The following is a 13,596-nucleotide window of genomic DNA, read 5'->3' on the forward strand; positions in this document are numbered from 1 at the left end:
GAGGAGGTGGGGCATGGGGGGACTCTAGCAGCTTTTTGCAAGCTGGAAGTCTGCCAGCCTGCAAAGGAAAAGCCATGGTTTTGCACATTTGTCTCCTTCAAAGGAGAATCCATTTTTAAAGTTTGTTCACAACCCTTTCATATATTCTTGCAATCCACTTTTGAGTCGTGCCCCCCAGGTTAACAAATGCTGCTTCAGGGGTTATTTAGTCTAACCCCCAACAAAGGCAAGAAACTGGTGTAACTCCTGATTTAGAAGATGAGAAGCAGGCCTTTAGTATGGATAGAGATAGCAAGACCTAGGCAACCATCAGCACAAGACAATTGGCCCCTATACAGGGTGGCCAAACTCTGGAACCAGCTTCCCAGGGAAGTGGTCCTCACCCCTACCTTGGGCAAATTCAAGAGGAAGTTGGATGATCACTTGTCTGGGGTCTTGTGAACCCAGCATTCATTCCTGCCTGTGGCAGGGGGTCAGGCTAGATGATCTGTTCAGGTCCCTCCTGACCCTAGCTACTATGAAACTATGAAACTATGAATGAGGCTGTGCTGATGCACTGTAATTGCAATGTGTTGAAGCAGAATTGATTAATCGAGTCTGCTGGAGTGTAGTAATAACCATGCTCCAGCAGCCTCCAGCATCTCGTGTGTCAGAGTCCCCGCACTTAAATATGGCAATAAGAGAACTTTATCTAAAGCTCATTCAATGAGCATTAGATACAGCATCCCTGCCTCCATTTTTAAGTAGACTTTGATACACAAGACGCTCTGGGTGCTTTAATTAGAGTGGTTCTCAGAGCCTCTTTAATTAAAACACGTCCCTCCCCCAACTCCTGGAGTACGTGTATAAATGCTTCAGTGCCTTTGAGAACAGGTGGTCCCGATCCCTGAAAAAATGCAGCTATTGCTTTGGAACTAGAGCTAGCTGAATCTGAATTTCTGTTGGGAAACCCCCAACATTTAAAATATCCTGATTGTAATGAAAATTTAAAATTCCCAAGCAAACAGCAGTGTCAAAGAGAATTCCTGTGTCAGGTCAACTGAAAATTCATTTTTATTCAGAACTAACCCATTAAATGTTTTGCCACATGATAAGATACTTTTCTAAATAAAAATTCATTATAAGATACTTTTCTAACATAAAAGTTATTTTGCATTAAAAATGGATAGGTCCCATTCCAAAAATATTGAGTTAAAACATTTGGATGCTGTTAAAACACCTAATTTCAGATTTTTAACGAAAAAATAGTCAAAATCAACACAATCCCATGAAAGGTTCAAGTTCAATAAAATAGAATTCCTTAAGAGAAAATATCCCAACAGATCATTTTTTTACCACCTATTCCCAGCATGTATTTACTTGTTGGAAACTTCACCCTATTTTCCTTCCAACTCAAAATGTGTATCCATGGCTAAGCCGTTTAATAACATCACAGAACTCCTGCATATCCAGTAACGATACAAATTATATTAGCACTTTCCTCTGTGTAAAGAATACAAGTGATGAGGTAGGTCACAATATTAATAACAAATCGCTATCTATGTATAGGAAGCATACTTCACTATTGTATATTCTTCACAGCTAATTTTTCTTATAAATATTTACACTAGAACTTGAAAACCAAGAACTAACCTAAAATTATGCTTTCCTCTGATTTCAGCCATTTCTTGCTTCTTATCTGAAAATTCAAGACACTTGTGGAGTCCATAATTTACATGGTTTGCCTGGATTAGTGGGCGGGATTGCAAGCATCATTGCAGCTGCGTTACAAGTAGAACATCCGTGAGTTTAAAAAACCAAAAAAAGAGAGTTATTTCATAAGGCTGGCAGCCAGTTTGTGTTTTATTCAGTGCAACCTGCTTGAGACCACATTCGGTATTGCCAGCCTCAAAGTATTAAAAAAAAATTGGATCATGCCCTGAAACATCCTGAGATTTAAAACAAAAAATGAATCATTAGGTTGAACAATTTACATTATCTTTTTTTCCATCTTTGAGGTCCAGAAATTTTCCCCCTAAACACAAGCTGAGATTCTCATAAATTCGTCTGGTTCCAGGACATGAGGCATTAGGAAAGCCACCAAGTCACACAAGACAAGAAAATTGCTGCAGTTGACAACCCTGTGCCCTGTGCACTCCTTACTATGAAAATGAAGATCTTATGGTTGCTTTTTTTGCTCATAGGGATGCTACTGAAGTTTTGCAAAAATTCAATAAGCCTTTTCATTTTCTCAGGCCAAACTTTGAGTCTGAATGCCCTCCTTCCCCTGCAAGTAATGTGGGCATCATATAGCAAACCAAAGCTAAATCAAGATGGTGTCTAGTGGGTCTCTGCTTTGATTTATTTATTCTGGTTTCCCTCTTAAGTTTTTCTGTTTCTCTTACTTTAAGCTGTCCTGAAACATTTTGGGGAAGGGTGGCTATAAATTAAATAAATAAACATAACCATGCTTTTTTCAAGAAAAGCATTATTTCCTTGTATATTTAAGTCTAACCCTCTACCTGGCAATTTTATCCTGCTGAGAGCAATAATAAAAATATATACAATGCAGTCAAATTCCTGCTCTGGAAACTGAGTGCTGTTTTAACTGTTTGTGACTTTCTCATCCCTCCTTTTTCAGGCCATCTCATCCTATTTCTGTTGGTATGCAGGCTGCTGCCTTGGGTTGTACGCTAGGAATTGCACTAATAGGAGGAGCGTTTGCAGGTTAGTAAGATGCACAGAGCACCCAAAGCTTACAAATCTTTAGAAACATGCCGTTTGCCTCTCCCCTCTTCCCCCTTTCTGCTGAGTTCAGCAGCAAAGGAAAGGAGGGTATGACTGGTAGTGGCGGCATTTACCCCTGGGCTCTGGAACAGTGCAAAAACGGAGGGTAAGGCTAGACCCTGGCTGAGAGTTCACATGCAAAAGAATCAAAGAATCATAGCATCCTAGAGAAGTAGAGCTGGAAGCAACCTCTGTATGTCGAGTCCAATCACCTGCCTGAAACAGAATTATCCCTATCCAAACCATCCCATACAATCATAATCTAAGCTCTACATAAGACTACCTTCAAACCTGACACAACACAGACCTAACAGCGATGTGATAGCGAAGTGACTGCAGAGCCACTGACCATCACCATTGAAAACTCATGGTGATCAGGATCGGTCCCAGATGATTGGAAAAGGGCAAATATAGTGCCCTTCTTTAAGAATGGAAAGAAAGAGGATCCAGGGAACTGCAGACCAGTCACCTTCACCTCACTCCCTGGAAAAATCAGGTCCTCAAGGAAGCCATTTCTAAGCACAAGGAGGAGAAGGTGATTATGAACAGTCAGCATGGATTCACCAAGGGCAAGTCATGCCTGACCAACCTGATTGCCTTCTATGATGAAATGACTGGCTCCGTGGATGTGGGAAGACCAGTGGACATGATACACCTTGACTTTAGCAAGGCTTTTGATAATGTCTGCCACAACATTTTCACAAGCAAGCTAAGAAAGTATGAGTTGGATGAATGGACTGTAAGGTGGATAGAAAACTGGATGGAGCATCAGGCTTAGCGAATTGTAGTCAATGATTCAATGTTTAGTTGGGAGCTGGTGTCAAGTGGAGTGCCCCAGGAGTCAGTCCTGCAGCTGGTTTGTTCAATATCTTCATCAATAACCTAGAAGATGGGATGGAGTGCACCCTCAGCAAGTTCATGGATGACACCAAACTGAGGGGAGCAGGAGATACACTGGAGGATAGGGCTAGGATTCAGAGAGATTTTGACAAGTTGGAGGATTAGACCAAAAGTAATCTCATGAGGTTTAACAAGGGCACTTTCAAAGTCCTGCACTTAGAACAGAAGGCCCGTGGACCAGGACAGGCTGGGGACTGACTAGATAAGCAGCAGTTCTTCAGAGAAGTACCTGGGGTTTACAGTGGACAATAAGCTGAATATGAGCCAGCAGTGTGCCCTAGTCGCCAAGAAGGCTAACGGCCTCCTGGGCTGCATTGGTAGGAGCATTGCCAGCAGATTGATGGAAGTGATTATTCTCCTCTATTCAGCACTGGTGAAGCCGCATCTGGAGTCCTGTGTCCAGTTTTGGGACCCTCACTACAAAAAGAATATGGACAAATTTAAAAGAGTCCAATGAAGGGCAACAAAAATTAGTTAGGGGACTGGAAAACATGACTTCTGAGGAGATCTGAGGGCCTGTTCAGTCTGGGGGAGAGAAAACTAAGAGGGGATTCAATTGCAGCCTTCAACTACCTGAAGGGGGGCTTGAAAGAGGATGGAGCTGGACCATTATCAGTGGTGGCAGATGACAAAACAAGGGGCAATAGTCTCAAGTTGAAGCAAGGGAAGTATAGTTAAGATATTAGGAAAAGCTTCCTCACTAGAAGACTAGTAAAGCACTGGAACAGGTTACCCAGGGAAGGGGTGGAAAATCCATCCTTGGAGGTTTTTAAGACCCCAGCTAGACAAAGCCTTGGCTGGGATGATATAGTTGGGGAGGGTCCTGCTTTGAGCAGAGGATTAGAGTAGCTGACCTCCTGAGGTCTTTTTCAACCCTAACTTTCTATTATTCTAACAGCCTAACAGGGTAAAGCAGGGGAATCGTGGTAACCAATGTCCTGCTTCTATGAAATGCTGTCAATATATGCTCAAGAGATCCTGGGTAGAGGACCAGGCCCCCTACTACTAAGAAAGGCAAAAATCCCCACGGTGCATACCAATCTGACCATGGGGTAAAATTCCTTCCTGAAGTCAAATGTGGTGATTGGTCTTACTCTGAGTGGAGGGCAAGACCCCCTATCCAGGAACCTCTGGCTTTGGTCCCAGGACAGAGGCAACCAACAAAGCATGGAAACGTGGAAAATACCCATAGTAGAACATAGGCCTACACCTAGATCATCCTCAACCAGTGGCTGTCCACTCTCTTTTTGAACACCTCCAGTATGGGGAGCTGGGAGCTAAGCAGTGCCAGGGCCAGGCCCCCTGCTGGAGTGGCTGCCCGGGAACAAATTTGATCCTGGTCAGCATCTACATGAACACAGCATCGACTGTGCAGTTAGTTTAGTACCTGTATCTACAGGTACTAGCTAACTGCACAGTAGACTGATTTACTGCAGGGTAGCTTATTAGCACTGTAACTTGGTGATACTTTACTGTGCAGTAGATTAGTCTAGTGCACAGTGAAGCATCTTGTGTAGACACACCCAGTCTGTTCTATTGCCTCACACTTCTAACACTAAAGAGGCAAAGGTGAGACACAACCACACCCCTTCTGGATCCACCCCATCAGGCTGTCTTTCTAGATAATATGTGTCAGCCAAAAAGAAGTTGAATGGTGCTATGTAGGTGTAGCTGGATGAAATTCTATTGACTGGGTTTTACACAGGGTCAGACTAGATGACCCTGCTATCTATTGCTAGCTGATGGCTTAAAATAGGTGGAGCTAGGTAGCACTAGAACACTGCTTCCAAACAGATTTCTACTGAGGATTTGCAAAATATTATTTCCAAAGGCTTATAACTTGGCCAAATGTGGGTATATATCCATAGGGACAAACATATTTAGGCTAGATATCGGGAGGTGTTACTTCACTGTCAGGGTGGCTAGGATCTGGAACCAACTTCCAAGAGAAGTGGTGCAGGCTCCTACCCTGGGGGTCTTTAAGAGAAGGCTTGATGTACATCTTGCTGGGGTCGTTTGACTCCAGTACTCTTTCCTGCCATGGCAGGGGGTCGGACTTGATGATCTGCTCTGGTCCCTTCCAACCCTAGAAACTATGAAACTATGAAACATAAAGCAGTTCCCTGACTCCAAGGCCAGCCTTTCTTGAACATTTCAAAACCATACTCCACAGTTTGGAAGCACTGGAACCTCAGTGAAATGATTAGGAGAACATGGGTGGGAGGGGGACATTTCACCTTCGTCTCATTAGAACTGGTGCTAAACAAACCAAAAACTCAGACTGACCCAGACACTCCCCAAAAGCAATTTAAGTCTGAGAAAGTTGTAAACGTCTAAGAACTGAGCCTTTATAATGGAAGGTATCGCGCAACTGCAACACTTGTAATATTGACCAGCGTGATATTACAGGCCCTGATTTGGTGTGGCATTAGGTATTTCCTGATAAACTTCACCACCTTGAAGGTGGTGCTTACTGCCTTCCAAAATTGCACTGATAACTAAAAAGACAGGGCAAAGGCCATTATTCTCCTCCCAAGGGCACCTCTTGTAGCACGTCTTGTGGAACATGTGTACCGTTGAACTCATGGGATTTTCTTTCCTGCAGGTTTAATTCTCAGCTTGCCTTTCTTGGGTCAAGCCCCGGATCAGAACTGCTACAACGACTCAGTTTACTGGGAGGTAGGATATAACCGCAAAGGAACACAGCCAGCAGGAAGTGCTACACTTGTATTTCCTGCTATGGGAAGTAGAGAGAACAGTGCGATCCAGCGTTGCTGGTGCTCGTGTAGTGGGACTCTGGGGATTTGTACTGCATTCCTGGTATTGCCTGGAGATTCTGGCCTCTTCACCAGCTTCTCTTCGAAGGCACCATGCTCAAGGAGGCCTTGAACCCTTCTTGGTGGCTCTGCCCTTTATTGCTCCCTCTCTGGCATGCTTGAGATTGGGGTGCAGTATGGGCATAACCTTGTTTGAAGGAGAGACCCGAGTTTCAGAATAAAACTGCCTTAACTCAGGTTTGGGGTCCTTTAGTCCCACCTCTGAAACCTCAAGAGTGTCAGTGCTGCAGCCCCTAAAGTAAATGAATGAGGAATAAAGAGAAACCTTGTTGAGGCAGGTTGCAAAGAGGAAGAAATCCACTGTAATCTGCTGCCATCTAGAGTCAGTTCGGCCTCATCTACATTACGGAGCTCTTCTCGGAGAGACTTGTTGGCTAAGGGTGTGAAGAGGTCCACAAAATAACTGATCAGCTCTGTTGACAACCCTCCCCACCCTCCCCCCCAGCCCTGTGTGGATGCAGGTCTGAGAGCAGGAAGACAGTTTCTTCCATTTAGATGAAATGGTGTAATCCTAGCAGCAAAAAAAACTTTTGCCTACAGAGATACCTCTACAACAGGGGCAGGCAAAATGCAACCCGCGGGCCAAATGCAGCCCTCAAGGCTATTCTGTTTGGCCCACAGGGCCCCTAAAAATTTTAGAAAATTAATATTTATCTGCCCCTGGCTGCCTGTCATGTGGCCCTCGATGGCTTGCCAAAACGCAGTAAGCAGCCCTCCACCCAAAATAATTGCCTGCCCCTGCTCTACAATGATGGCATCTCTGTAGGCAGAATGATGGCATCTCTATAGGTCAGATAGCCCTGACCCCACAAGAGCTGCTTCCCCAGTGAAAATGGCAGCACCTCTATAATAGGGTTTTAATGTCTGAGACATCTGTCTGTTCCTGACTGAAAAATAAATAAAAATCTTTTTTTCTGATTTCTTTCCCACATGGCAGAAAAATCTTGCAAACAGGGATAATTGGAAAAAAAATATTTGTCTTGTCTACCTTAATTTTCCCAAAATAGATGGAGGAAAGGCTTTCTACTGAAAGTTTTGTGTTATGATTCAGAAGCGTAGGGTCCAATTACTAGCTCTATGTGTATAACTCTGGGGAAGCACCTTATTCTATATGAGCCTCAGTTTCCTATATATTAAATGGACATGAGCTGAAAGGCACAGGATTTTTTCCTTGTCTATTTAGATGGCCCAGTCTTCAGAAAAGGCACTGTTTCATATTCTGCATTTATCCAGTGGGGTTGTCCCAATAACCAACTTCCTTATTCCATTCCCAAACTGAAAAAAAAATAATTTCAGTTAATCCCTCAAACAAAAAGATTTTGAACAATATTTAGAAAAAAAAGCAATTTTTTTCCCCACCTGAGTGGTACCTAAGGACCTTGTTTCATTTCAGAAATGTCTTAGCTACTAATTTAGACATTTTGAATATCATTTCTAAATTTTTTATTTGGCCAAACCTGTTTACTAAATTCAGTGAAATCCACAAATAATTTAAAATTAGATCAAAATGGTGGGTTTTTTTATGAATAAACTGTTAACCAAATACTTGGCAAAATATAGAGCCTGACTTAAAGGTGCTTCTGTATTGATTCATGTGTATTGGCATGACAATATTAAAAATACCAATATGTATTGTAATTTTTATTTACCAAGAGAAGGAGAGTGTATTAATGTGTTAGGAAACACAACATGCCTCCATAATATTAGAAACAGTAGAAGAGTTTAAAGTGTAGATGACAAATTCACAAAGAAATCCAGCCTATTTTTAACCAAAATAAATATAAACCTCAGTACCAGAGTTCATCAATATCAATAGAAATATCCATGTTAGCAAGATTCAACCCAAAATGTAAATGTAGGGTGGTATTTTCAAAGAAGATTAGGGCAGATTCATACCCAATTCCTTTGAATTACACGGGGAGTTGAGTACCTAATTTATTTGTAAACCCCAGCCAGAATGATTTATATGCACATGGATATATTACATGTTATGAAACATTTCCTTTGTCAGGACATTGGAAATCTTCTAAACTAAAGATGCACTGAATGGCTCAGAATTTCTCCCCAAACAGCAAGGAAGCAAGATGATTTTTTCAATAATTAAACGCAAAAGGTGAATGGAAAGAATGATATTTATGTTGCATTAGGAAGTAATTATGGGTGTGAACTCCAGAAAGACCAAAGGGCATGAGCTGGGGTTAATTTTGTTTTTTGTTTTTTTTGGTTTTCATACCAGGTCCCAGAAGAAAGCAAACAACTTGTTGAAATGTCCAGTGAACAAGACACTCAGAGATTTAATGTCAACATGTAGATGGATTTCTCCATTATTAACTTCAGTCCTAATAGTGTCATTTTCAGACATTAGTGGTTTTCAATAAGTAAAGGAATGTAGAGAGCTATAGTTTTGTAAGATGAAATAAGCTTTAATAAGGATATATTGTCCCTACCAAATTTGATATACACAATGCATATTTCAAGCTCTGTTGAATGTAAAAGCCTTTCAAATGCCTATGCTTACCTCAAATTGAAAGCAGCTAACTGGATTGCAATATGTCCTGTATTTCAGCAGTCCATCATAACTCAAGTTCTTTAAATTGATTTCACATCTATGTGTTTCTACCATGCTTATCGCCAAGGTTTCATGTTTAGCAGCAAGTATTCAGAATCTGGAACAAAATGTTACTTTAGCAAGACATGGAAAAATTAGACCAGGAAGAATTTCATACCCTCTAAGCTAGTATAGGTAAACTGAGAGAGGATAAAGAAAAGATCTATAGGTTTTTATTTTGGTTTCCAAAATGATTTTTTACTAAAGACCGCCACACGAAACTATTATGAAACCATGCCTACCTAATGAGTCATAAACCCTGTTGTGGATTAAAAACTGGTCAAGTAATAGGAAATAAGGTGTTAGGAATTCACAACTAGTTTTAAGTGCAAAAAAATGGCTTTCAGTGAGGTATCTAACACAGACATATGACAACTCCGTCTTCATTATATTTTTAATTATCTCAGTGAGTAAGTGAATGGGAGGTGGGACAAAATGTATTATTAACACGATAATTTAGGTTAGTCAAAACCAGGTGAAGCAATTCAGAAGCACCTTCTAAACCCTATGTAACTGGGCAACATTGTCTGATGAAATCCAGCACTGGCAAGCAGAAGATGATACTTATTGAGAGGCAAGCCTAAAGACTGACTTGTGTTCATTGACTGGTTCTGAGCTCAACACACACGCAAGAACAAGGTCTGGATTGTTAAGAGAGTCATTGAAGAAGCATGCGTGTCAGAGCAGAAAAACATGTAAAATGCCTGTGTCACATCTTGAAGTCTGAAAGTGCTGCATCTGGCAAAACTACCCAGCTACAAACAGGACAAAGGGCCAAGAAGACCAACAAAAAATAATGAGGATCCATGAAATGCATTAAGAGGAGAACTTAAGGGGAAGGACAAAATAAAAAGCAATTTTGAGCAAGCATAAAACAGTACCACAGAGAAGCTCAGTCCTGTTTATTATGTGTCATAGTCAAATTAATAAGAGGCTTCCTGATTAAAATGAAAGGGAGCTAATGTTAAAATGTGAGCAAATGTGTAGGACTAATGAATAGAGCTCATTTCTTCAAGCTACAACTTATGCCAAACAGAAGCACCAATTAGATTTTAAAAAGTGTTGTGAGCAGTATAAAGCAGATGAGCTTGCAATGGCCTTATAAGGACTGTTTTACTTTAGGGCTGATAACTGGGAGTTAGTGAGGAAGTCCTTCCATAAAGCTGAATTTCATTTAAAAAGTACTTACATGTTCTTCTGAATCTTCCAATGCATAGCACCTTAAGATAGGATACTGGGTTAAACTGACCAGTAAGGTAAAACCACTGTATAGTGTTTTATATATAAGCTTTTATCGATGAATGAAATACCTAATTGTTTAAATACATTTTAATACTATTTTTAGAAATGTTCATTTTTGCAGATAAGCAGGGCCACACTGTGTTTTTCTTTTTTGTCTGAATGCAGTCTTGTATCCAAATACTCTAGGGAATATATTGTCTTTAAATGGGAAAGGCAATAGGAACAGGTCGATATAAACGTTGAATGTTTAAAGATTTTATAAATACTTTGTGTCTATGTTAGAAGAGCAAAGCTGCCCATGGATGGGCTGATTGTATATATTTTATACCCAACGGATGAAATTCACTCCTGTGCAGAAAGGTAGCATAAAGCCACTCTTAACTCCCACTGGGCTCATCTACGTGAGATGCTATGTCGGTGTAGTGACAAGCTATGGTACCGTAGCGTTGGTGGGCACAAACTGTGACGCTGACACTACTGCTCTGTAACAACAAGCTACTGTATAGTAGCTCATTGCTACTGTGCAGCAGCATGGGGAAAGACCCACGCAGCATCAGGACTGTGCAGTAATCCCAGTTAAGCAAATATTAAATGATTGCGCAGTAACAACTGCACAGTCCAGCGGACATGTAGATGCACCCACTGACACCCCATTTTGAGGATTTCAGTGGGTTTCAAGTTCACCTTCTATTCAAGGGTGCATTTTACCCATTTGAAGTATTCACTTTCTAGGACTACTTGCAAAGGTAAATGCTACTCATTGGGCATGTCTGCACAAGACATTTACTGTCGAGTAGACAAATCAGCTTGATAGTAAATGTCTCATTTCTACATGTGCAGCCCTGTTAGGCTGCAGGAAACTAATTAACTCCACAGCAGGGTAGTACTTTTACTCCACAACACCACACGTGTAGACACTAAAGGCTCTGGCTCATGTCCCAGCCAGCCCCTCCACAGCACATTGAGCCACATCAGAGCAGCCCTGGGCTGGCAGGCTGACCCCCCAGACCTTTGCCAGCCAATGCTACTCCAGCTGTGCTCAACATGCTGCAGTCCTGGGTGCATGTGTAAATGCAGTGCCCAGGAGCAAGAATCTCTGGCGCAGTAAATGCCAGGGTTTATTGCATTGCCTAAATAAGCATATGTGGACATACCCAGTCTAAAGAAGTCTCAAGGAATAAACCCACAGTGATAATGAGAAAGCACAGTTCATCAATTTGAAAGGACCTGCAATCAATAAAATAAATATTTTTATCCCTAGACTCTGGCTCTGTTTTCAGACTCTTTTACATTAAGAGTTGGGAGCTAACACCTGTGTGAGTGTGCGTGCGTGCATGTGTGTGTGTAAATCTTGGTACAACCATGAATTTAATGACATATCTTATTCTGGTGTCTACATTTTAAGACAATGTTGGAAAATTGGAGGGGGTTTGGAGGGAAAGCTTTGGGAATGATTCAAGGTGTAAAAAACATTTGTTAAATTGAATTTTTTTAAAAACAAGAAACACAGGAACCCATGAGTGGAAGGGACCTCTTGAGTTATCAGCTCTTGCCCCTTGCTGTTGAAAATAATCATAGTACTTTGCACCATGCTCCATTTAATCATCAAATAGGGTTTTGGCCCCATTTCTCCAGCTGAAAGGTTGTTCCAGACCTCATTTTTCTGCTGTATAGAAACCTTCTAATTTCTAGCTTTAATTTATTTATTGCCAGTTTATATGCACTTTACTCATACACTGCTTAGGTTGCCATTCAGCTCCCTCTCTACTGTTCATATAAATACAGCTGTAACATTGTAGCCATGATGGAATGTGACCTTATGTCCAACAGCTGTCCTAACTATATTGTTGTTCTAATTAAAGAAGTCACAAAAAAGCTATATTAATAGGATGCATTTCTGCAATTAAAAAACCCAGTTCTGACCAACTAGGGAGGTGAATGCAAAAAATAAATAGGTAGGTAGGTAGGTAGATAAAGACGCTGAGACAAGGGATATAAATTATCAGTTTGAAAATACAAAAAATTAACAATGGAAATAAGAGGAATCAAAAATAGCAAAAGTTTCTACTGCCAGTAGCAATTAGAAATAATACAAATATCTCATCCACAAATGTATTCCTAACAATGGTACAGCCCTGACACTTGGTACAAATGGTAAAATTGGCCGAGACATAGAAAATGCAGAATTATTCAAGAAATATTAGCTCTGTATTTATTCTGAGATGAACTATTCATATTATATAATGAATCATGTTTTCTTGCATTGGCACTAGGGAGGATGTTTTAAAAAATGGTAAAGATAAACTTTTACAAATCTACAGGGCAGAATGACAAACATTTAGTCTATTTAAAATGCTGTTAAGGAGAACTTTCTACTATTAAATAGTGGTAAGTAGGAGTAAATGACAGAGTAGCAGCTGCTGCAGCAGGAGCCTCTGTGGGGATAGGGGGAACATGGGGGAAGAGAAAGTGCCTATAAACAACAGATAGGGAGCCTCATATGCAACATTTCATTTCATTCCTCCTCTGCTGGCTGAGACAGAAACTCCTATTACCATATTTCCCCATTTATAATGAAAATACCAGTTTTCAACAACTGAATTTTGTGAAATGGTGTGTCTTGTATGCAGGAAAGTATGGTATCCCAGGAGAAATGTCCTTCCTGTTAGAACAGTGAGGCAGTAGAAGAGACCTCTTGGGGAAGTTGTGGAATCTCCTTCACTGGAGGCTTTGAAGCAGAGGTTGTATAAGCATTGGTCAGGGTTGATTTAAGACTAACATTCCCACATTTATGCAGGCAGTTGGAAAAGATGACCCTTGAGGTCCTTTCCAACCTCATGATTATATAATTCCATAATATAAATCTATAATTCTGTAATCCAAGCACATAATTATGGAACACTTTTCAATACTAAACAATCATTAAATTAGTCGTAAAAAAAGGCTTGAGGACAGATGCTAATTGAAAGCTCAAGCTGGACAACTTCAACCTACAAGTGTAATTTCACAATGAGGGCATTCTAGTAACCACTGGAAGTCTGTACCTCCAAGCTATGAAAGATGCTCCAACCCTTTAAATTGTCCAGTCTGGACTGGATATCTTTGCTGGAGGCATGGCTTAGGTCACACATACTTGGTTGGTTTGATACAACATTCAGTGAAGGTGGGTTGTTCCCCTGTGTTATGTATCAGCTCAGAGATGATGATCATAATCATCCCTTTAGGTGAGAGAAAGAGTAGGAA

At 40.8% G+C, this 13,596-nt stretch overlaps 1 protein-coding gene across 1 annotated transcript in view; it reads left to right on the top strand.

The window, feature by feature from the left end:
• Window positions 1–10,686, top strand: part of RHAG (Rh-associated glycoprotein) — a 44,045-nt gene extending 33,359 nt beyond the window's left edge. The window contains exons 7-10 of the mRNA XM_019520953.1: window positions 1,661–1,782; window positions 2,621–2,706; window positions 6,272–6,345; window positions 8,740–10,686. Of these exons, the coding sequence (XP_019376498.1) occupies window positions 1,661–1,782; window positions 2,621–2,706; window positions 6,272–6,345; window positions 8,740–8,814 (357 nt within the window). The 3' untranslated portion in view covers window positions 8,815–10,686. The remainder of the gene's footprint in view (window positions 1–1,660; window positions 1,783–2,620; window positions 2,707–6,271; window positions 6,346–8,739) is intronic.
• Window positions 10,687–13,596: the final 2,910 nt, after the last annotated feature.

The sequence above is a fragment of the Gavialis gangeticus genome, unplaced genomic scaffold (assembly GCF_001723915.1).
Source record: "Gavialis gangeticus isolate Ggan-Ray unplaced genomic scaffold, GavGan_comp1, whole genome shotgun sequence".
Lineage (NCBI taxonomy): Eukaryota > Metazoa > Chordata > Crocodylia > Gavialidae > Gavialis > Gavialis gangeticus.